The 22,850-nt window shown below is 43.1% G+C and overlaps 1 protein-coding gene across 1 annotated transcript in view; it reads right to left on the reverse strand.

The window, feature by feature from the left end:
• Positions 1-2,867: 2,867 nt before the first annotated feature.
• LOC143133702 (oxysterol-binding protein-related protein 1-like) overlaps positions 2,868-22,850 on the reverse strand; it is a 31,949-nt gene continuing 11,966 nt past the window's right edge. The window contains exons 15-27 of the mRNA XM_076293512.1: positions 18,728-18,896; positions 17,080-17,272; positions 14,583-14,661; positions 11,636-11,770; positions 11,152-11,249; positions 10,545-10,727; positions 10,314-10,421; positions 9,664-9,753; positions 9,294-9,420; positions 6,427-6,543; positions 5,644-5,767; positions 5,406-5,496; positions 2,868-4,643 (exon numbers count right to left, since the gene is read on the reverse strand). Of these exons, the coding sequence (XP_076149627.1) occupies positions 4,541-4,643; positions 5,406-5,496; positions 5,644-5,767; positions 6,427-6,543; positions 9,294-9,420; positions 9,664-9,753; positions 10,314-10,421; positions 10,545-10,727; positions 11,152-11,249; positions 11,636-11,770; positions 14,583-14,661; positions 17,080-17,272; positions 18,728-18,896 (1,617 nt within the window). The 3' untranslated portion in view covers positions 2,868-4,540. The remainder of the gene's footprint in view (positions 4,644-5,405; positions 5,497-5,643; positions 5,768-6,426; positions 6,544-9,293; positions 9,421-9,663; positions 9,754-10,313; positions 10,422-10,544; positions 10,728-11,151; positions 11,250-11,635; positions 11,771-14,582; positions 14,662-17,079; positions 17,273-18,727; positions 18,897-22,850) is intronic.

The following is a 22,850-nucleotide window of genomic DNA, read 5'->3' on the forward strand; positions in this document are numbered from 1 at the left end:
TGAGACAGTTTCACCACTCTGCACTGTACAGAGAGTTGAAAAGACAGAAGCACAAGAACCATCTGTGGAAGATGCTCTCAATCCTGCTACTGTAAAATCAGTATTACCAGCTGAAAGTTCTAGAAGTGACAACACTGAATGTCCGGAAAGAGCAGAGAACGTGCTTCAAGAGAATGTGGAGTCTGTGACACCGATATGTTGTGGAACGTACACCACAGAAAGAGCAGAGAACGTGCTCCAAAAGGATAGGGAGTCTGCGACACCGATATGTTGTGGAACGTACACCACAGAGAGGTTAGTTTCAGAACCAGTAGAGGAGAACATGGACAGCACGACTGTTGTCACCAGTTCCTGTGAGCAGAACATGAGTAAGATTACTGAGACAGCACCACTTCCACAGACACAGCAGACAGATGCATCACCCATACTTTCTCCAGTCACTTGTCCTGAACCAGGTAATACTCATAAAATGGTATTCATGGTATGCATAGACTTGGAATAAATGCATTTAGGATTTTATTCAGAAGTAGTAATGGCACAACACTTACTTAATCTGGAGCATTACTGGTGACATTAATGTTTATCCACATACATAGTTATTAATAATGTTTTGGTTGCTGTTGCAGAGGTACCTCAGACTGCACTATTGGAGTTAGAGCTTGTTTCACCTCTCCCTATTGGGCTGGCCAGAGAAGAGGCAACAGCACTGCAGCCATCTGTTGATGGAGCTTCTTGTACCTCATCTGTGGTTAATGACAAAACTAATTCTTCTGACAGTGAAGGATTCCTGTTAAAGAGTGGACTACTTGAAAGCTCAGAAACGGAAACCTTTCATAGGATTGAAATAGAAGGAATTGTTGTCCCTAAGCACTTGGAGGCAGTTTCGACTGGACGTTCGGGAGACGTCACAGAAGAATCTCCATGCCAGCCGGCAGAGGACAGTGTAGACCACAGAGTGTCCTTTCCCACCGTGTCCAGTCAGGCAACAGTGAATGACAACACAGGGACAGATGATTTAAGCTTGACCACAGGGACATCTGATTCTGTTGTTGACATCTTAGAGCCGTCACCCCTCAAACAAGTCCCCTCTGAGGAGAGAGAGCTTGCAGTCGATGCACCTGCTCAGATATTCACCACTACTACCACTGAAGAAAATCCAGAAGTAGTAGAGGCCACCGATTCAACTAATGTAACATTGGCTGCAGTTCCCAGTCAGGAGGGGGACATGAGTAGATCCAGAGGAACAACAGACAGGGGGACTTCCCCTGGAATACCACCAAGAACCTCCTCTGTGTTAGGTAACACTACCCCCTGGCAGCATCATACACAGAACGTCTAGCAGTGTCTTTTGGAACCATCCAACTGGATAAATGATATGGCTGCATGCAACTATTCATTCTAAACTACATAGTGTGACCCATAATCAAGATGATGAGCATTTACAACGAGCCCATATGATAGGAGGATTCCAAATTCCAGATGTGGTTTTATTTGCTGTGGCGTGTTTGTTGTTGCAGGCTGTGTGCATGCCAGTACTCAGGTGTCATGCGTGAGTGTGGACGAGACAGCCACAGACATGCAGGGAGATCAGAACCCTGCCTCAGGCAGCCAGCTCACAGCCCCCCCCTGCACTGGAGACGAGACAACAGCTCCACCAACAAAGAGCATACAGACTGAAATTGTACAAGGTAGAGAATGGTTAACCCACTGGGGCGCATCTTGATAATTCTCTCAGATCTCATCTGACAGTCATATTCATACATCCTGATCTAAGGACAATTGGAATACCTCCATTGGTGTAAGATGGTGTGTTAACTGAGTGCAAAGAACCAGTTGTTGTCTTTAAGCTTAGACCAAATTCAACATGTGCTACAACCTAAATGAGCGCATGGACAAGAGAGTACGTCACATAATTTGTGTTTTCATGAGAATCACTCTGACGTGATTTGGTTTTGGAAAATGGCTGTGAAACAATTTCGTTTTACTGAATGTTGCTTTTCAGCTGAGGAGCAGCAACAACACACTGAGGATGCAGTGACTGGACGAGGAACTCGCGTCGACACCGTCTTCAAGACCTCGGTCGATCAGATGTGGACTTTGTACCATCTGCCCCATAGCAGCGACGAGGGCACTCTCTGCACCCAGGTCCTGTTCCAGCCGCCCTTCAATGGCAGCGCCTACATCCGAGCCTTCGGGCCTGGGCACGTTCTCATGGCCGAGAAGTCTCCCCAGCCCTCCAGTCACAACCTCCAACAGGCCCCTGGATGGCTCCGAGAGAGCACCGTCCAGGCTGCTGACCACCCCCAACACCAAAAAAGAGCCCAAGACGTGGCCCCCTCAGCTAAGGCCGCCACTGCAGCGGACTCAGTTCGCCCTTCAGCCTCCCTCCCAGACACGGACACCGTGGAAATCAGTCTGCCCAATTTCCTGTTGTGCACCGATGACAGGACGAAGCAGGAGACGGCTCTCCTGGGGGCCCCCGGGGGCGCCTTGTCGGCGGTGAGGGTGAGACGAGACGACGCGGCGGGCATCCTGTCCCTCTCCATCCCCTCGTCCAGCCTCAGTGGCTCTCAGGGGGGCAGCGGTCAGGCCCAGTTCCTGCAGCTCATCACCGAGGAGGGCCGTACCGTCTATTCGCCTGCCGTGGTCCGCATTGCCACACACCATGCTGACCAGAGCAAGTAGAAGTGGGAGATTATACGCACCAAGATGGACACATATTTACCAGACTGAGCCTGAACGGTCAATAAAGCTGATATGGATATGGATGCATTATTTGTTGTTCTTTAGGGCTTTTCAGAAATTGCTCGTCAAATTCAATGAGAAGACAGAGATATAAAGTTAATATTAAGCCTTTATTTAGCAACAATAGAAATGCTTTTTACTTTGTTTACATGATATTGACAAAGAATGACATAAGTTAAGAACAAACACGTATCAGGCCACGACGGCCTAATCTAATTTTTATAGTACAATTTTTATGAACACTTTACACAGCAGCTACATGTCAAGAAATAGAGGAGTGCTGTCAGTGCACAGATGAGCCACCAGGGGGAGTCAGCGGAAAGCTGTGTGTGCAATACATGGTTGCATAGTAAAGGTAGAGCTGAGTCTAGATACAGGCAGAGAAGTCAATTATTATTACTTTTGGGGGTGTTATGGGAGTCATATTTTAGTTGGCATTTCATCCCAATATCTTATACAGCTGCAGAACTTCTTCATGTGGCAAGTGGATAGCATGTCAAGTTACAGCTTCATGACTTCTTTAGGTACAGTTCATAGCAAGTGTTCTCTATTTAATAATATGATGGTGTTGACAAATCTACAGCATTTCCAGATGCTCTAAGCACTTTGGGATCTGCACCAAGCATATTCATTTCTTTATCAATGAGATTTTTAAGGACTTGACTAAAAGCTGACAACATTACAGATGTGTAAGAGGTTCAAAGTGATACATACTTTAGGATAAATGTAATGATGCACCCACACACGTCTGCACATAAACACACGCAGTCACACACACAACTCTCATCTTAAACTGCACTAAACAAATAAAGTAGTCAACAAATATTAACTGTGTGCCACTGGACAAAAAGTAATTGTAGCTAGGGCAAGACTCTAAGCTTCTCCATTTATAAATTAACTGTGTACATGCAGCGTTAAATAAATTTGAAAATAAAAAAAAAACATTCTGAGACAGTGCTGACTACAGTCAGCCTATAAAACTAGCACTTGCTAATTAACTCCTTTCAGGAGAATATATGTGAAGATATACAGTCAGAAATACATACATCTATGAAATCTAGTATCAATGTTGTTTTAAAAGTTCAGAGTTTGACAACAGTCTGATGAGCTGCAGTAACAAGTCTATCACCTTTTGTCAAATGGCATATACAGAGGAGAGAGAGAGTTCAAGTAAAAATGTCTGGTACTGTACAAATAATCCCTGTAGTATGTAGGATGAAGAGAGTATTGAGAAGGAAATTAAGAAATAATGGATCACATTCTACTGAAGTCATTTCAAAAATAAGAAAAAAAGTCAAATAAATACAAATAAAAAGCAAGCAAAAACAAACGAGAAACCTATAGCAGTCTGTAGTTTCAGAACAGACCTATTTTAGGAGATAAATGCAAATTTACTTGGTCAATTACTGTTCACAGCAAAATCACACTGAAGGCTCAATGTTTGTGCTTTAAGGAAGACCATTATAGGCTATGGATGGTGTGCATGGTTCTTCACTCTTGCCAACCATAAACCAGCTACGGTCTAACCTTCACAGGTTCCCCTCGCCTGAGTTGATCTGTTCAGCCGGTCAGAGATCTCTCTTTCATCCACTCTCATTATTTTCCTGACCAGCCAGCCATTGTACATCCTCACATAATGTCCTTCCCCGAATAAACAGCTATATAACCTCCAAGCCCTTCCCAGGGCAACTCTCCACACATACTGCAGATATAGACAAGAACAAAGACGGCACTGAGTTAGAGTTGGGACGTGTGTGAACAGAGTGGACACCCTTACAGCCTAGGGGGGAGGTCATTAGTAGATGTCCGGGAGCTGAGAGTAGTCCCTGTCCCAGTAGCCGCTGGAGTAGAGCCAGTCCGGTGCTCCATTGTGAGGGTTTGGTCCCTGATGAAACCACCTGGGAACCACATGAAATAAAGAGGGAGAACAAAACAGATACAGACTGTTAATTTGATGGAGATGGAGAAAAGTACATTGTTTGCTATGCATGCTGAAACAGAGCCCACACAAAGGCACACTGTGAAACAAACACAAACAGCAGAACGATTACTTTTCATTAAAAGCTTGCAGTTCATTTGCTGTCCTGAGGGGGGAGCTACAGAATTCTAAATTCACACTATTAGACACTGCAATCAAGTCTAGGTGGAGCTCAAAATGACTGTAGATGTCAAACCTGGGGCCCAGGGCAGGATGACTTCTCAGACCCATCAGAACAGACAGCCAATGCAAGACAGGATGATACAAGACAAGAACTGAGCTGCTGCTGACATGTAATATTACAGTAATCCACACATATACCTCAAAAACTCACACTACTGGAACAATTTATTGTTCACTTCAAGTAGATGTGTCTATAGTATGATAATTTGTGATATACTAATAGATAATTTAAGGATAAAATGAAATAATAATAACAACAATGTTGTCACGTTCAGCATGATAAACCTGGATTCATGTGAGCATGCCAAAGCCATTTCTTACTTTGACTTTGAATTTTTTGTTGCTTCAAGTCTCTTAGATTAGATTTAACTTTATTGTCATTGTGCAGAGTACAAGTAGACAACAAAAAGCAGTTTCCCCACTGCTCGTGTGTGTGATGACGTCAAAAACTCGCCTCAGTCTAAAGCGCCCCACCCAATAACAACACAGCCACACTGACCTGGTTTTCCAGTCGTCGTTGGATTTGGAGCGGGTTTTCCGTGCAGCTCGCTGTTTCTCCTCCAGCCGCTTCTTCTCAGCACTGGCAAGATCTGAACAAGCACCAAGCATCAAGCCCGGATTGAGTTGATCAATCAGGATGTGACTGACACATGCATTTGCAATGAATATATGTCATTCATAACACTCCTTATAGAACACATAAATCAGACATTAGACATGCATACGAATATCGCTACCTATGTCTCCGTTCTCCATTGCACGGATGTCTGGTCGGAGGCGGCAGTCTGTACTGGGCAGGACTCCCTCCATTTCCTTCTCCAGCTCATTCAGTTGCATGGCAAACGTTGAGAAAGCGTAGAACTGTGGAAAAGTAGGAGTGACTGACAGAACCTCAATCAGCCTCTAGTTGCTAAATCTATTATTTAGCTAATATACAATAATCACAAACACAATGAAAACAAGAACATGTTTGTCACTGACACAAGACACAGAGGATGCTTAGTTGTTGTCAGGATTCCCACTCTAAAACAAATGTAAAATTCCATGACTTTTCCCTGACTTTCCCTGACAAAAAATCGGAATTTCCATGACCTACTATATAATAAATGGTACAATATACAGTACCGACCAAAGATTTCAGAACAGTCGCGTAGCGTTCAATAATCTTTTACTTTTTTAGAGTGGGAGATTAATAAATGAGCATTGAATAAACAAAGTTGGACTAACCACAACTACAAGCAGTAAAGCTAATAATCAGATATACACCAATTCTGAGTGGAAATATATTTGTATTAATGTATTTTGGTACATTACATTTTGAACTGCTACAAAATTCCATGATATTCCATGACTTTGCCCCCGAAATTATAAAATTATAAGACTTTCCATATCTGGAATAGACTTTGCAAAATTCCATGATATTCCAAAAATTCCATGACCCGTAGGAACCCTGTGTTGTGGACAGTAAGAGTGGTCTGTGCCTCTCTTGGTCAGTTAGGGGCTCCATGTGAGCGGATCACCTGGGCTGAGTTCTCTGGGCGGGGGCATATTCTCCAGATGAGCTCGCTGCCGGGGATGACCTGCACTGTCTCTGCGTCGGGGACGGGCATCTCCTCCGGCTCTTCGTCCACAGTGTTCTGGAGGCACAGCAGAGGAGCACCACACCAGGATAATGTGCTCACATAAGTCAAGTCAAGTCATATTTATTTATATAGCACACTTAAACGCAATGTTATTGACCCAAGGTGCTCAGAAATAAAATAAACAGTAATAAAAACAAAAATAATGACATAAATGACAAAACATAAAAATAAATAAATGAAAAAAAAAATAAATAAAAATAAATAATAATAATAATAATAATAATAAACAGATTATGATTGTAGATAAAAATAAACATATGGTTACTGAAACTACTACTACTATAGTCCTAGAGAAAGATGTACAGTAAAGTTAGATGCCAGTTAATATAATGCAGAAAACAATAGAAATAAGATTAAAAAATTGAAAATAAAAAAACAAACAAGGGGAGAAATGAATGGACATTATAGGCCAAAGAAAATAAATGGGTTTTTAGATTTGATTTAAAACTACTGATGGTGGGACAGGACTTAATTTCTATAGGGAGATTATTCCAGAGTCTAGGGGCAGCAACAGAAAAAGCTCTATCAGCTTTAGTTTTAAGGGTTGCCTTTGGGACTGATAGAAGTTGTGAGGAAGACCTCAGTGCGGGGACTTAAAGGAAGGACAGTAGGGACTTAAAATGTCACAGATATACTGTGGTGCAATTCCAAAATCCCATTTGAAAACAAAAAGTAAAACTTTAAAATGAATTCTGTATTTGACAGGTAACCAATGGAGTTGGGCCAGCACAGGACTTATGTGCATATGTTTCTTTGTTCCAGTAAGAAGCCTAGCTCCTGCATTTTGGACTAATTGAAGTCTAGCAAGGGTAGATTGGTTCAGACCTAAATTTACAATAGTCCAGCCTAGATGTAACAAAAGCATGGAGTACAGTTTCTAAGTCAGTATATGAGAGCCAGGGCTTTAATTTAGCTATTTGTCTTAGTTGAAAAAAGCTTCCCTTAACCACACTACTGACTTGCTTATTTAAATTCAAAGAGGAATCTAGGAAAACACCTAGATTTCTGACCTCACTGTGGCAATTTACAGCCAGTGGCCCAAGTGCATTTCTAATCTTAAGAACAGAGCTGAGTGGAGCAAAAATAATTATCTCTGTTTTCTTTTCATTTAATTGTAAGAAATTTGCAGCCATCCAACTCTTTATGTCATTAAGGCAGTTAAACAGGCTTTCCAAGGTGCAGGAACTTTCGGCTGTTAATGGCAGATAGAATTGAGAGTCATCAGCATAGCAGTGATATTGAATGTTATGTTTGTTAAAAATGTAGCCAAGAGGCAGCATATATAGGGAGAATAGCAGAGGGCCTAAAATGGAACCCTGAGGGACACCACATTTGATAGGAGCAATGGACGAAGAGCAATTACCTAATCTTACAGAGAATGTTCTATCATTCAGTTATGATGTGAACCATTTCAACACCACCACTTGCAGACCAACTTCAACCTCCAGACGTTTTAACAGGATGCTATGGTCAATGGTATCAAAAGCAGCACTAAGGTCAAGAAGTGCTAAGAGGGCACAAGAACCATTATCTACTGAGCAAAGAATATCATTTTGCACCTTAAGAAGAACAGATTCGGTGCTATGAAGTTTTCTAAAACCTGACTGAAATTTATCTAGGATGTTGAAAGCATTCAAATAAGAAGTGACCTGAGAGAGAACAACTGTACACACACACACACACACACACACACACACACACACACACACACACACACACACGCACACACAAGAACCAAACTGACTTAATTGCTAGTGCCCCATATCTAATACACTGCAACTAACCAAGATTAAGATTACCGGTAGCTTGTTTTAAGCAAATTTGGTTGCTAGTGCAAATTTGTCTTGATAAGACGTCTTAAAATTAGTCTCCAATGAAACTCCAATGAAATTAAGTCAAATGATTTTAAGAGAAAGTGCAAGGTAAGTGTCTTTATGCTAGAAACAATACCAACTAGATTTTTGATCTTAATATAAGATTAATAACACTTTGTTAGACAAGCAGTGTTTGCAGTGGATAAGCAGTGTTTGCAGTTGATAAACAGTGTTTGCAGTGGATAAGCAGTGTTTGCAATGGATAAGCAGTGGTGGATAAGCAGTGTTTGCAGTTGATAAGTAGTGTTTGCAGTTGATAAGCAGTGTTTGCAGTTGATAAGCAGTGTTTGCAGTTGATAAGTAGTGTTTGCAGTGGATAAGCAGTGTTTGCAGTTGATAAGTAGTGTTTGCAGTGGATAAGTAGTGTTTGCAGTGGTGGATAAGCAGTGTTTGCAGTTGATAAGCAGTGTTTGCAGTTGATAAGTAGTGTTTGCAGTGGATAAGCAATGTTTGCAGTTGATAAGTAGTGTGTGTAGTGGACAAGTAGTGTTTGCAGTTGATAAGCAGTGGTGGATAAGCAGTGTTTGCAGTGGTGGATAAGCAGTGTTTGCAGTTGATAAGTAGTGTTTGCAGTTGATAAGTAGTGTTTACAGTGGATAAGCAGTGTTTGCAGTGGATAAGCAGTGTTTGCAGTGGATAAGCAGTGTTTGCAGTTGATAAGCAGTGTTTGCAGTGGATAAGCAGTGTTTGCAGTGGATAAGTAGTGGTGGATAAGCAGTGTTTGCAGTGGATAAGCAGTGTTTGCAGTGGATAAGCAGTGTTTGCAGTGGATAAGTAGTGGTGGATAAGCAGTGTTTGCAGTGGATAAGCAGTGTTTGCAGTGGATAAGCAGTGTTTGCAGTGGATAAGCAGTGTTTGCAGTGCTGTTACCTGTTTGCTGCTCTTCTTGTCCTCTACATTCTTCTTGTCGGCTTTCTTGTGGGCATCAAAAGTGGCCGGGTCCACTGTGTACAGACACTCGGTCCACTTGCCATAGATGGCACAGATCTTTTTCTTGCTGCACAGAGGGTTATAGACAGAGAAGAAATATATTGTGTATAGTTTGTGTTATTTTCTTAATATTATTATCCTTTATTTATACAAATGTTGTCACATTTCTCTTGCTTTCCTATATTCTATATGTTTTTGCTAAAAGTAGGAAGTGCAGAATTCTTGAGAATCACTGAATTGAATTCAAGTATTTAGAATGTTAAGGACTTACAATTAAATTGGGATTATAGCCATCTTGTTAACAAGTTACCTTTTGTCATATATGTAGCCTTCAACTTTGTGGAGTTCTTTTCCAAAAATACCACAGGGTTTAAAGCTCAGACAGCATTTCTCTCCAGTTCTGTTAAACGATAAAACACATCTATTAGCCTTTTCCATATTCCCATGAAGCAACCTTTTTGTCTATACAAGCTAAACATGACTAAATAAATAAGCACTAAAGTGTTAACTCTCAAACTAGTCATAGCCAAAAGTTTTGCCAGTGACACATTTTTTGTTTTGCAAACTTTGCTACTCCAGCATTTTTAGATTCAATTTTTTTTCACGTTTTTATGTGTACTGAAGCATTTCAGCTGCACGTGTTTCTTTGGGAGTAGCCTTTGCTGACACAAGAAAAAACATGATAATTTAAGCACTTTTTCCATCCAGTTATAGCAATCAGTCTGCTCTTCTAATTCAGTCAGAATGGTAGAGTGACTTCAGCTGACTTGCGCTCGTTCACACTTTCCCTCGCGCTGATGATGTGCTTTGAAAGCAAAACACAACATTTTATGTCCCTGCCAAAACTGCATTGACAGTATTGCTGTTTCTCATTTCTTGATGTTTGGCTTCCACACATATAGTAGGGCAACACACATAGACACTACTATAAAATGTTGAAGATCAGTGTAATGGCCTTACTTGTGATTTATGACCTCCACATTGCCATACTGCTCAATCCACAGTTGACCCACAATGATGTTGTGGACGCAGCATGTGGGGTTGGTCCAGGTGTAGGACTCTTTGTGTCTACGGAAGACACATTCACACTCGTGTTTAAAGAACACCTCAGAAAACACAAATCAACAGTAAACAGGCACAAACACATATAGTAGTTCTAACGGGCGAGAACGTCCCAGAGGAGGAACTCACTTGGGGAGCTCCAGTGTGATGCTGCCTTTGGGCTCGGCCTCGACACTCTTGCCCCAGAACTTGAGCTTGGGGTAGATGGTGCCATGGAAAACAAAGTCATTCTCCAGCCCCTCGGCGTGGAAGGCACTGACCGGAGGGTGGTGGCTCACTTGCTCCGACATCCACCTGAAGCCCAGGTCCTCTCTGGGCCGAGACAGGAGAGGGTCATTGAGGGTCAAAAGGTGAAGATTGCTAGTTTGTCAAAAATGCAAGGTGCAGAACAGAGAAGTGCAGCTAGAGAGGCTTCAGGATGTGTTGTAAACCTGGATTGAGGCCAATCTTAGTCAATTTACAATAATGATCAGTGAGTGTTGACAATGATGTGAATGAGTCAACAATGCTCATGTCACAGTGGTGGTGTTTTAAAAATCATATTACCATATAATTTCTAAAAGATCATGGTGCGACACCAGGATAATAGATCATGGAATTCCTAGGGAGTACACACACATGAGTACAATGTGCTGTTAGTGCATGTGCATTTGCTGTTGGTCCTGTTGGATAAGCACGTCTGCCTCATGAATGTAAATGTAACTAGCGATTTGTAACTTGTCAATGTGAGTCTCACCTGATCAGCTCATAGGTCTCTCCCAGAAGAGGGTTAAAGGGCTTTCCGGTCCTCTCCCACTGGGATGCCACCGCCGAGACAGCGAACGCCGCCACACACTACCACACAAACACACACCCTCGTCAGCACCACCACCATGCTTGCATAATTCTCACCCATCACAATGAATATGCCGCTGAATATTTCATGAGCTCTCCGCTCCCTCACGGGCCTGTCCCATTCTCTGTCACATTAATGTTCTCCCATGCAAAGTGTGGGCTCAAGCCAACCCAGCTGGGACAAGGAAACAGACAACATGTCTGTCCGTCTGCATTTTCTTACCAATTGGGCTTTTAACCTTCCTTAAGCCAGCTGTCACAAACAAGCGTGGCTCCGTGGGACTTTTCTCACTGGCAGACTTGTGAAGAGATTCTCACACCGGTAAATCCCTACGGCTGGTTGACTAATACCCTCTGTGCTGAGAAATGGCAGCTCTGTTACTGACCGTCATCCTCTCGATGGAGTCGGCGGACGTGTTGGCCTGGTGGATGAGGTACGTGTGCTCCATGTACTCCGTCAGCCGCTGCAGGAAGCTCAGGGGCTCATTAAGGGCCACTGGCATGGCGATTTTAGAGAGCTCCTAAGAAAGAGTGGGACAAATAGAACAAGAGTGGAACACTCCTTCAGTATTGTATACAGAAATGTCTGTGTCCTATACATTATATATACTGTTATGACCTAGGGGTAAGGCCACAACAAAAGAGGGAGTCGAGAGGTTGGATCTTTAACTAAAATATGGATTTATTAACCAAATTAACCAAGTAACAAACAAACAGTGTGAGGTGGGTCAAAGTCAGTCATCAGTAATGCATGGATGTTGTGTGTTTGCAATGTGTCTGAGTGCAGTGTTGCATATCCAAAACCCAAAGTAAGAATGGCCCTCTCAAGGGGAGAGGAAGCGGTCCTCTTATCTGCACACCTGCACACAGGTGCAGCTCATCAGCTTGTTAGGTCCTGAACACACCTGAACACAAGTAGAAAGACAACAGCCTAACGAGCAGAAGGCCTAACAGGCCGTCACACCCTCCCCCATAAAACAGAAACCATAGGTTTCTGAATTTTAAATCAATCGGGTCCAAAAAACATCCAATATGGAAAATTAACATTAAATTACAATATGCAATTTATTAAAATGTATTGTCTGCACCACATTCAATCTCCGCACTGCAGCTTACCCTGGGAAAAAGTAAAAGGGAGATGTCAAGAACACACAGACAATCACAGTGGCATTCTAATGCTCTGCAAATTCAAACTCTTGGTCCGAATTCAATTATGTGCCCTTGCTCAACAAATCAAAAAACACACGGACAGTTCAAATGTAGAGCAAATCCAAGACAAAGCTAACAAATTATAAAAAGTAGGAAGGCGTTTACCACTTTAGCTGGCATGAGGCAAAACTAACCCCAGAAGTTTTCCCACTAACTATGTTGCCCCAAAGCTAGCTAAACTTACCTATGGTCTTCATGTGGATTTGCGGTGGGTTGTTGTGCACCTTAAACCAGCGGGTTTGCAAAGCGACCTGCAATAGGCAACCCCACAAATTCCCACGGACGTGCTCCCGAGACAAATCATCCAAAGATGATTGACACGAACCGCATTGCCACAACACTACCCCCCCTGACGCAACCCAAAGGGGAAACGCCACTAAGCCTAACAGGGAAAACAGAGCATTGCAAATTAAAGTGGCAAACAATGTTTTTAAGCAACGGCACAAGACAAAACTACGAAGGCTAGGACCAACATAAGCCAAAAGGCCATTTACCTCCGACAAATTCAGCCAATAACTGAGCAAAACAAATCCAAATTATCCAACCAACCTCTCTCGCCCCCCTTCAAAGAAGTGCAACGCACTCACCAAACACAGGAGATGAATCCTATTGCAGAGACAAATGTCGGCAAAACTTAATACGGCTCCAATGACCTTAGACCAGCCTATGGCAAGTCACAGAAAAACATATGTCGCACATTCTCTTAACTCACAAACATTAACAAAGCCGACAAAATACAATTTTTTTGCCAAAAATAGTAATCAAACCAATGCAACCAAATCACAAACCTCGCATTTTCCAAAAGGTACTCAAACCTTACTATGCGAGAACCTAAGACCCAAAACTCGCACTAGACTACGGCACTACACCGAACGACTAGGCGAGCAGCAGTTAAACCAAATCACACCTGCTGGCCTGCACCTAAGCAGACACCAATCAAGTGCTATGACTGCTAACCAAATTATTGCACCTACCGGCGCCAAAGGACAAACTGGGATTTCCGGCGCTAGCCTACCTGATGCTCTGCACCTGAGCAGACACATCCAGGTGATCCCAACATACTATACTCCCACACAAAAAGGAACACATGCCAATTGTCCAACGAATGTGCTACATGCACCAAATGCCAGACTCTCTGGACTTCAAATTCACTCTGCCCTCCTGCACCTACCATTCTGCACCTGAGCAAGGCAAGGCAAGTGAGAACCAAAGACAATTGCACATGAACCTAAAGGGAGCAAACACAGAACAATCAAATACAAAAACGAATGTGCGACTTAAATGTAAACTAACAACAGAAAAAAGGTTTGTTTAGACGAGCCCCCATGTTATGACCTAGGGGTAAGGCCACAACAAAAGAGGGAGTCGAGAGGTTGGATCTTTAACTAAAATATGGATTTATTAACCAAATTAACCAAGTAACAAACAAACAGTGTGAGGTGGGTCAAAGTCAGTCATCAGTAATGCATGGATGTTGTGTGTTTGCAATGTGTCTGAGTGCAGTGTTGCATATCCAAAACCCAAAGTAAGAATGGCCCTCTCAAGGGGAGAGGAAGCGGTCCTCTTATCTGCACACCTGCACACAGGTGCAGCTCATCAGCTTGTTAGGTCCTGAACACACCTGAACACAAGTAGAAAGACAACAGCCTAACGAGCAGAAGGCCTAACAGGCCGTCACAATACATACAGGAATGGTATGTGACACAGAACCATTTCTACATTCTGTCTGTATATGAATATTTAAGGTTTAATAAAATATTACACAGGCCTACAGATTGTACTATGCCATGTGGGGCACTAAAGCACTGTTGTGTATCTTACTCTAGGAACCTAGATAGGCCCATACAAATAAAAATGAAGAGCTAAAAACAACCACCACTGAATGGAACTAGGAAAGCAGACTTTAAAGAGAGGAAATTAGTCGTCAAGCTGTTATGAATGGTCTCTCTGCTAGTGCCTTGTCTGGGCCTGATGAAAATGTACAATTAAATCTGATGCGTCTGCTTAAGTGAGTCTGATTAATGCTGTATAAAAGAGGCCTTTGGCGCTAACAGAGTCGTGTGTGTGTATTATTTATAGTGCCAGCGAGGGCTGTTGTGCATTGAAGGCCGAGTTTGAGCTCACCATCCCAATGCACTTCTTCAGGATACTCCAGATGCTGACGTCATTCCTGGAGAACATGGGAGTGGGCAGACATGTCCTGCTGGAGGAGGAGAGAGCCACAAGCAAACTATGAATGCGCTGTGTGTATAAGGAAAAGGCAGTGTTGTAAGACACTTTAGTCTGGCCCTCAGGCACCACAAGCTGTGCTTATTTATATACCACGTGCCCATGCTCGTCTCAACACCACTTACACAACTTGCCAATGGCTCATGGGAGTTTTAGCAAATGAAAAACATCTACAGGGCAATTCCATGGAAAATTACGTTTTTTTTGTAACATCCATAACGCCAATAAAATCTGATGGTATGGTATGATCTGAATGATTACATGAAATTTGAGCATTTGCTATTTTTGGCTGAAGAATGTACATGAGAAAAAATGCACAAAAAAATCTATGTTATCATTCACATCATGTCAAGGCATTTCACTGGCGTTATGGATGTGACAAAACATCCATTTTTCGTGGAATTGCCCTACATACACATTTAGCTGAACATGACTTATAAACCAGCAGTCTGACCTGCCTGCAAGGGAGAAGAGAGGAGCTGATTTCAAATGTGTCTCAATGAAAATGTACAATATTTAGGGATAACGTCATCACTTACAATTATGAAACATCCAAGGTATCTTTGGAGACAGGTGTACAAAATTACAAATGATCTTTTCTCAATTAAACTTACAACTCTACATCTTAATCAACTTCTTTTAAAGGATTGCATGTACTTACTTAACACATTTTAATTGCTGCAATTTAATAACACAGACCAGAGGAGTTCAAATTAGCAAACATAGGCAAACTTTTGCAAATGTTTGCGAACGGGTTTCTGTTTGCCTTGAGCTTTTGGCGAATGTTAGCCAACACTCACAAACAGTCTGCGAAGGTAATTCTCTTTGAACACACCTCAGTTTTAGGACATTCTGTTGACTTTTTGTGACCTCAGTTAATTGTTTTTCAACACCATCGAGGTCAGAGTAGGGCATATATGCCATAATGTCTCCATATGCCAGGACTCAACAAACTCATGACTGTTGATAGAAGTTCACCGCTCTCTGTGTGCTGCTGGGAGTGCACATTAAAGAACTCACTGGTCCACATTCACAGTATCTTTACACCTGCTGTTGAGTTAAAAACACTAACACTCTTTATGGAGGCCTGATCTCTGGAAAGAGACATGCGACACTACAGCTAATGAGCAGTCTGTCTGTGTTTGACCTGCTCTCATGTGACCGGCCGTGGAGTTCGCATGGATCTGTGAATGAGTCGGTGTCAAGTGGGGAGGGAGGAGCGAGAGAGAGAGAGAGAGAAAGAGAGAGAGATAGAGAGAGCATAAGAGAGAGAGATAGAGAGAGAGCATAAGACAGAGAGAGAGAGAAAGAGATAGAGAGAGCATAAGACAGAGAGAGACAGAGAGATAGCATAAGACAGAGAGCAAGATAAAGAGAGAGATAGAGAGATAGCATAAGACAAAGATAGAGAGAGAGAGAGAAATGGAACTGGGGTAACTGGGGTAACCTCAAAATCTCATAAGTCATTAAATGGTGAAAATGATTGGAGTGTGAAAGGCAGCCAAGTGTCCCTAATGAAACAAGAACCCAAACAAATCAACAAACAAAAACTAAACAAAGACTTGTTTACTGACAAACTGACTCTCGAATAAGAAGTGCATTGCACCAAGGAGGAAGTCAACAGCGGAGAATGATTTCTCAAAGCACAACAAAGCCATATCATCTATTCATCTATCAGCATGGGATATCACGGCACCGAACGACAGGGTTTACAGTTGTACAGAGCCAGCCTTTTCATCAATCTTTCACAAACTCTTCAACCACTTCTCTCTTCCTCCCTCCCTCTCTCTCTCTTTCTCCCTCATGAGTACCTCTCTCTTCTCTGCCTCTTTCTTTCTCTCTCTGTGTCTTGCCAAGTCTCCATCCACCCTGCCTGATGCTAAACAAGCACTCTAAATAATTCACTGGTTGCTCGCTGGATTAATACAGAATGAGGGATGCTACTGGTCTCCACGCAGCCAGCACAGGAGGTGCGTCATCACCAACACAAACACAAGCCTGCTCTGTTCTGCTCTGCTGGGAAAACGCAGAGCATTCCTCTGGGGTGCACACACAGACACACACAAACACACCTGGAAAAAAAATAAGAGATGCAAAAGAGAGCTGGAAAGGTGGTGTCAGATTACTAGTGGGTCAGAGTTTGCATCACTAAGATGGCACACACTTGCATGAATTAAATCTGTCAACTCTGCTCTTTTTGTCTTGGGCGTGCAGCGAAGGAATGGCATATCCAAGTCAACTTATAAACTTTGGTGATAACTGCATATCTGTATTTACATTTTTTTTCAGTTTCATATTTGATCAAATCGATTTCATTCTGGCTAACAGCAGTGAGAAATTATCTGGCCTCACAAACACCTTGTTATGATGTAATGGTGGGCATTAGGCTCACCTGTGCCTCTTGACTCCATTGCAGTGCCCCTTCTCGTCGCCATGGTTACCCCCGTTTGACATCCTGCCGTGACCCTTGGGGCGGCCGCTGGCAGCCGCGGTGCTGTGCTGGACGGACTTGCGCTCGACCTCCTCGTCGAAGGACTGTCCGGCCACCGACAAGAAACCACTCAGAGATTGCTCGGACTCGCTGTCTGCAGGGTGGTGGGGGCAGGGCGGGGAGGCACAGAGGGGCACATACAGGTTCACAAACAGCCGAACTAAGCCAAGCCCAACGAGAGAGAGAGAGAGCGAGTGAGAGCGCTCACCTTGACACCGTAAGCCGCCACCTGCTCCCTGCTACCTGCAAGCGCAGTCTCCCACGGCACCCAGCCAAGCAGCCAAAATTACACCCCTCCCTTCGCCCTCCCCACAGTCAATGAAACCCCACCTGGGAGGATAGTGTTCCAATCAGATGCCAGCCTGCTATGTCACTTCCTCCGACAGGCCCCTACTGAGCCACTGTGTTGTCCCTCATAAGTGATGAGGGGAAAGGGAATTGTTCTTGTTGTTTTTGTCTGTGGCGATCATGGTGCAGATTATTGGGCGTGTGTAAGGAGAGCTGCTCCCAGATCAGCTGCTGAGGGCCCAGCGGTAACCAGAGTCTGCTTTCCTCTGATAGGCCTGGAGGTTGCCTGGGATTGAGCTGATGCCAACAACAAGTTGGACCTGTGGGGCCAAACTGCCTGATGGCTTTATCTGATGTGGGAGAAACTCCAAAGCTACAGTGGCTGGATGGACATCTGGTCTTAGATATATGTAAGATAAGAAAAGCAGGTCTAGTTGCAATAGATTCTAATTACAGTTAAGATGTTCTTTGATTTAACAAATATTATGAGTCATGGGTCATTAAATGAACTTATGCAACAAAGTAAAATAATGTAAAACACTAAAGATACTAAAACCACATAACATTTTAAGAGTTGGAAATATCCAAGAATATCTTTCCATTTGAAGAGCTGACACCAATGAAATCCTAAGATCATGTCTGTAAATAGACATCAGTGTAACAATGCCTGGAACAGTCCCACAGACTGTGAGCTGGGTGCTGCTGATCCCCTCTTGTGTGCAAATACTGAGCTGTTCCATGCTAAGGAGACATAATGATTTATTCAATGGAAGCTTAGCCAAGTAGCACTAGGACCTAAACATGCAAAGGGAGGGAACCCTTTTTTGTGCATGGGTGTCTGTTTATCTGGTATCCAATGGATTGTTAAATATGACCTGAATAGGTACTAGTGAATAATCTGAAATTTACACACTAAACACACTACAAACTAAATGCATCGCCTACACATGCATCAATCTTACTGACCCCTTACTAGTCAGTGATTTTATAGGATATGATTGCATTTGCCGATGACTTATTTCAGAAATAAACCAGACGTAGTAACCAAAGGGAAGAAAGACAGGACATCACTCAAAATAAAGAGAATACAGGAGACAGAAAGCAGGATCAAGATCAGAGAGTAAAGAGTTTTAATGAAGCAGATCACAGTTTGAGAGGCCAAAAAAGAAGAATCATTGATCATTGAGTTGAGTGACGTGAGCAAAGGTGGTTTTCATGGTTGGAGAGGGTCACCCTTTCATGGTCACCTGAAGTCACTCACCAGAGACTGCATCGTAGAAGTCATCCTCAGTGAGCGTGCTCAGTGTCGGGGACTTCCTGCCCCTCCTCAGGGACTGCTCGAGCTCGTGGTGCTCAGTGGCCAAGTTCTTCAGCGCCTCCGACAGGATCTTGTTCTTCTCAACTTCCTGCTCCAACTTCAGACTCCACGCCTAGAAGAAAGTGCGCGCGCGCACACACACACACACACACACACACACACACACACACAGATGAGAAACAGCACAACACACCACAGCAGTTAACACACATGAGACCAGAATTACATATCCTGGTAAAAGCAGAGGCAGGAACTCAGCAAACATAGCTGCCATTCTTGACAAGGATAACTACATACAGTATATCTATTTTAATGATGGCTCTGTTCTGATGAGAACAAACATTCCCATGCTCATGATGCCTTAAACACCAAGGTCATCTCAATTACATGATGATGAACTTTTAATAACTCCTCTGTATTGGCATCTTGAGAAGACTCTTAGGAGGCTCTGTGCTGCATACTGATGTGAGGAGCTGAGAGGATGAATGGATATGGGATTATAATGATATCAGTTGACTGATGGAGGGTCAACTTTATGGACCGTCTCATTGGCCAGCACAGGCAGACCGCTGTCAATGGCAGGGAGAGCAACGGGCCTTTGTCTTTGATCCCCACGGGCATCTGGTTACCTCCAGGGGGAATGGAACATCTAGTCTAAGAGTGCACAGTGGCCCGGGATCACATAACGCTCAGAGCGGATACCTGAGCTCCGGTGCAGGCCACAGACAGGCACGCCACGGAGACACACACACACACACACACACACACACACACACACACACACACACACACACACACACACACACACACACACACACACACACACACACAACACACACAACACACACACAACACAGCGGTCTGCAACCGCACAGACTTCAGACTACCTCAAACAAGGCCGCAACGGCCACAAAAACAATGGGCTGTGACATTTACACACGGCCTACTGACTCTTCAAGCTGATAGAAACTGCCAGCTCCAATTTAATATCACTAATGCAAAAGACTGACTACACTGCCTGCTACAGTATACTATGAGGGGAGAGTTCCTGAGGGCTAACTGAAAGCCTGAGGTTTTTATGATCTGCTGAGAGTGGCACAGAGTGACAGACCGAGCCAGATAACACACACAGCTACGCAGCGACAGAAGTATTTTAGAAAACATTTGGACAGCCATTCAGTCCAGTTCAATAAGAAAGAAAGCAGACTGATAAGCCATTGTGGTGGATTTCTCCACAGAGCTCAAGACACAAAGTCACCTTGGCAGGATGCTTCTGGCAACGGGAGCTATAAATCTGCCTGCACATCTGATAGGAGAGGAGCCTCAATAAACCTTACAAGATAAAAAAAGACCACTGGAGTCATTAATTTTCTTGGTCAGTCTGAAGCACTCTTATCAAATACACACACATTCACACATCTCTCTCCCGAGAGAGAGAGAGAGAAAGAAAGAGTGAGAGAGAATAGGAGTCTTTAAATCACATCGAAACAGTTCTGTAACCAATTCCAAAATAAAAGTATTGCACAACAATGTAGTGAATTCTTTCCCAGTCGTAAAAGGCTGATACATCTAATTCTAGTTTTAAAGAGTCTGCAGCACATGACAGAAAGAAAACACAGTCCAGCCCACAGTGCACATGGAGGTATCTAGTCTTCAGAATGAATCTTTTATTTGGACATAAAACACTATATCTCTTTTTAAATAAACAAATATTTAAATAAATGAGTGGCAGCTCTTTATACAACGCAGGATTAGCAATTTGTTTTGAGTACTTGAGTGGTTTTGTGGTTCTCAAGGTGGGGTCTGTAGCAACCCTCTGTGCTGATTGGATCAGCTCTGCAATGACATAGGCTCTCATAGCTTGGTTGACTGCTTGGAAGTACTGACTGAGTTCTAAAAAGCCTGATTATCTCATAGTGACAGGTGCGCACTGCGCTTGTCTCCGTATGCACTGGAGCTTGCACAGGGAAATCTTTGTGTAAACAAGCTTGCAGCAGGACACATAGCATAGAGTGATGGTGAGCTAGGTCCTCTGTCAGAGCGTGTGTGTCTGTACATGATGCATGATCATGGAGATCTGAGGGTTAAGATTGTAAGGCCTTATCAGAGCCTTATAGGTCTCTCTCTCTAAGGCTCTGGGCCTTATGCTTTTGGCCTAAGTTAGGCCTTCTGGAGGTGTTGTGGGTCTCATTCAACAACACACAGATGAATGAAGGTGCCTGCTTGATAACCCCAGTGAAATGCTCAAAAAAGCTGCTTTGTTGGTGATGCTGTGAGCACAAATGTTGCCTGTCTGTGATTTTGCTTTGGTGCTTTGGTTCTTTGGATCGGCATTCAGGCTACTAGCAGCACATGTAGCACTGTGAGGCAGGGGTGTTACGGATCCTGGGTACAACATGCGGCATATCCTGAGTCAAGCAACATGTCATGTTAAATTTGTAATGTTAAATTTGCTATGTAATGTTGAATGTAAGGGGTTCCAAGCCCCTAAAAATTGAGAGCCTCAGCTTTAGAACCCATCTTGGGTAACTGAGTTATATTCAAAAGCATTGCAAACAACTTGGATTCTTGTGCATGAACTACAATGATCATGTGGCATGTGGGAGCACTAGCCTGAGCTGACCCATCAGTGTTTGCGGTTAAGGTCTTGCCCATCGTGTTAAATTAGTGGTTAAGGTCTTGCCCAAGGTCTTGTGACCTTTTACACAGCAGCACTGATGATACAGCATGGCTGGCACTGGATCCCAATCACTCTCTCAGGTGCCTGCTGATGTTAGAAAGGTCAGACTGACTCATATGAATCCATCTGCTGACTTCATTATTGCCAAGCACCAGCACATTGCAAAGATAACTCATCAATACTGTCTGGGACTCAGGACGGGGTGAGCAAGCCAAATGCTAATGGTAGGATATCGGTATCTCTAAAGCACAGAGTACAGCCACACATCAGCATCTGTATTGGTGTTGTGAAATTGTAAGATCAGGCATTGTCATGCCAATGACATACAGTACATAGTCATGTGAAAAACTGTTTAAGATGGCTAATGTCCCTGTGAACTATTGTATATCACAATGACAACCTGGGTATGGAAATGTATGGATAAAACATCGATGTATTCAATGATGAATAAAGATATTCACACATCTGAAGAGAGTCTGAGCCTAGTTATACATAGTTACACAAGATGAGTTAAACAAACAGAGCACAGATGGATGGATGTGGGTCAATCTTCAAAATTAGACCTTCAGGCAGACAGGAAGGGGGATATGGTGAAGAACCACACAAAAGATTAACAAAGAATGAACTGAAACTGAGGATTAACAAGTTCCTGAAACATACTGCTTATCTGTCTGGAGCAAGTGCTTTAGGAAAAAAAAAATCTTGAGGAAATGTGATTTTCTAGGAGTAAAAAGTAGACCGCTATAACAGAAGGACCATCTGACCACAGATCTGCAGAGGCCACCAAAAATGCCCACAGCAACCAAGATGTAATAACATTCTGTTTGAAAAAGAAGTCATTTTCAGGAATAATCCATTAAAATCTTGCTAATCTAGCACAAAGTTGTCTAATACATTTGGTATGCTATCGATTGACTGACTACCTGATTATTCCCTTTTAGGCGGCGAGTCAAATGCTAAAAACACACTGTTATTCTAATCAGAAAACCGACAAGATGACTGTGGAGGAATTAGACCAAAGGTTTAAGGCCATTTGTTCTTGGACTGAAAAAAAAATCCATTCTAAACCATCCTGCCATGATAGTGCAGGTGTTTGTGTATGTGATGCTATGACAGAGGACAGAGTTTACTCTAGGCTGTCTCCTGCTGTAAACTAATTTATGTAAAGTTTTCCCTGAGCAAGCTCCAATGCATAAACAGACAAACGTGGTGCACACCAGTTACAATGAGATAATCAGGTTCTTAAGGACTCAGTACTTCCATAGTAAACAAGGCTCTGATGCAATGAGCACAGAGCCTTAGCCTCCCTTTGTGTCCCTCTAACTTCAACAAATAGCTGTCCTCTCTTCATTACTGCCACCACATTACCACTGTGCGCTGCAGAGT

This window comes from Alosa pseudoharengus, unplaced genomic scaffold (assembly GCF_046254945.1).
Source record: "Alosa pseudoharengus isolate Yale_2024_CS ecotype anadromous, Long Island Sound unplaced genomic scaffold, YU_APseudo_1.1 YU_APseudo_1.1_scf_2, whole genome shotgun sequence".
Taxonomy (NCBI): Eukaryota; Metazoa; Chordata; class Actinopteri; order Clupeiformes; family Clupeidae; genus Alosa; species Alosa pseudoharengus.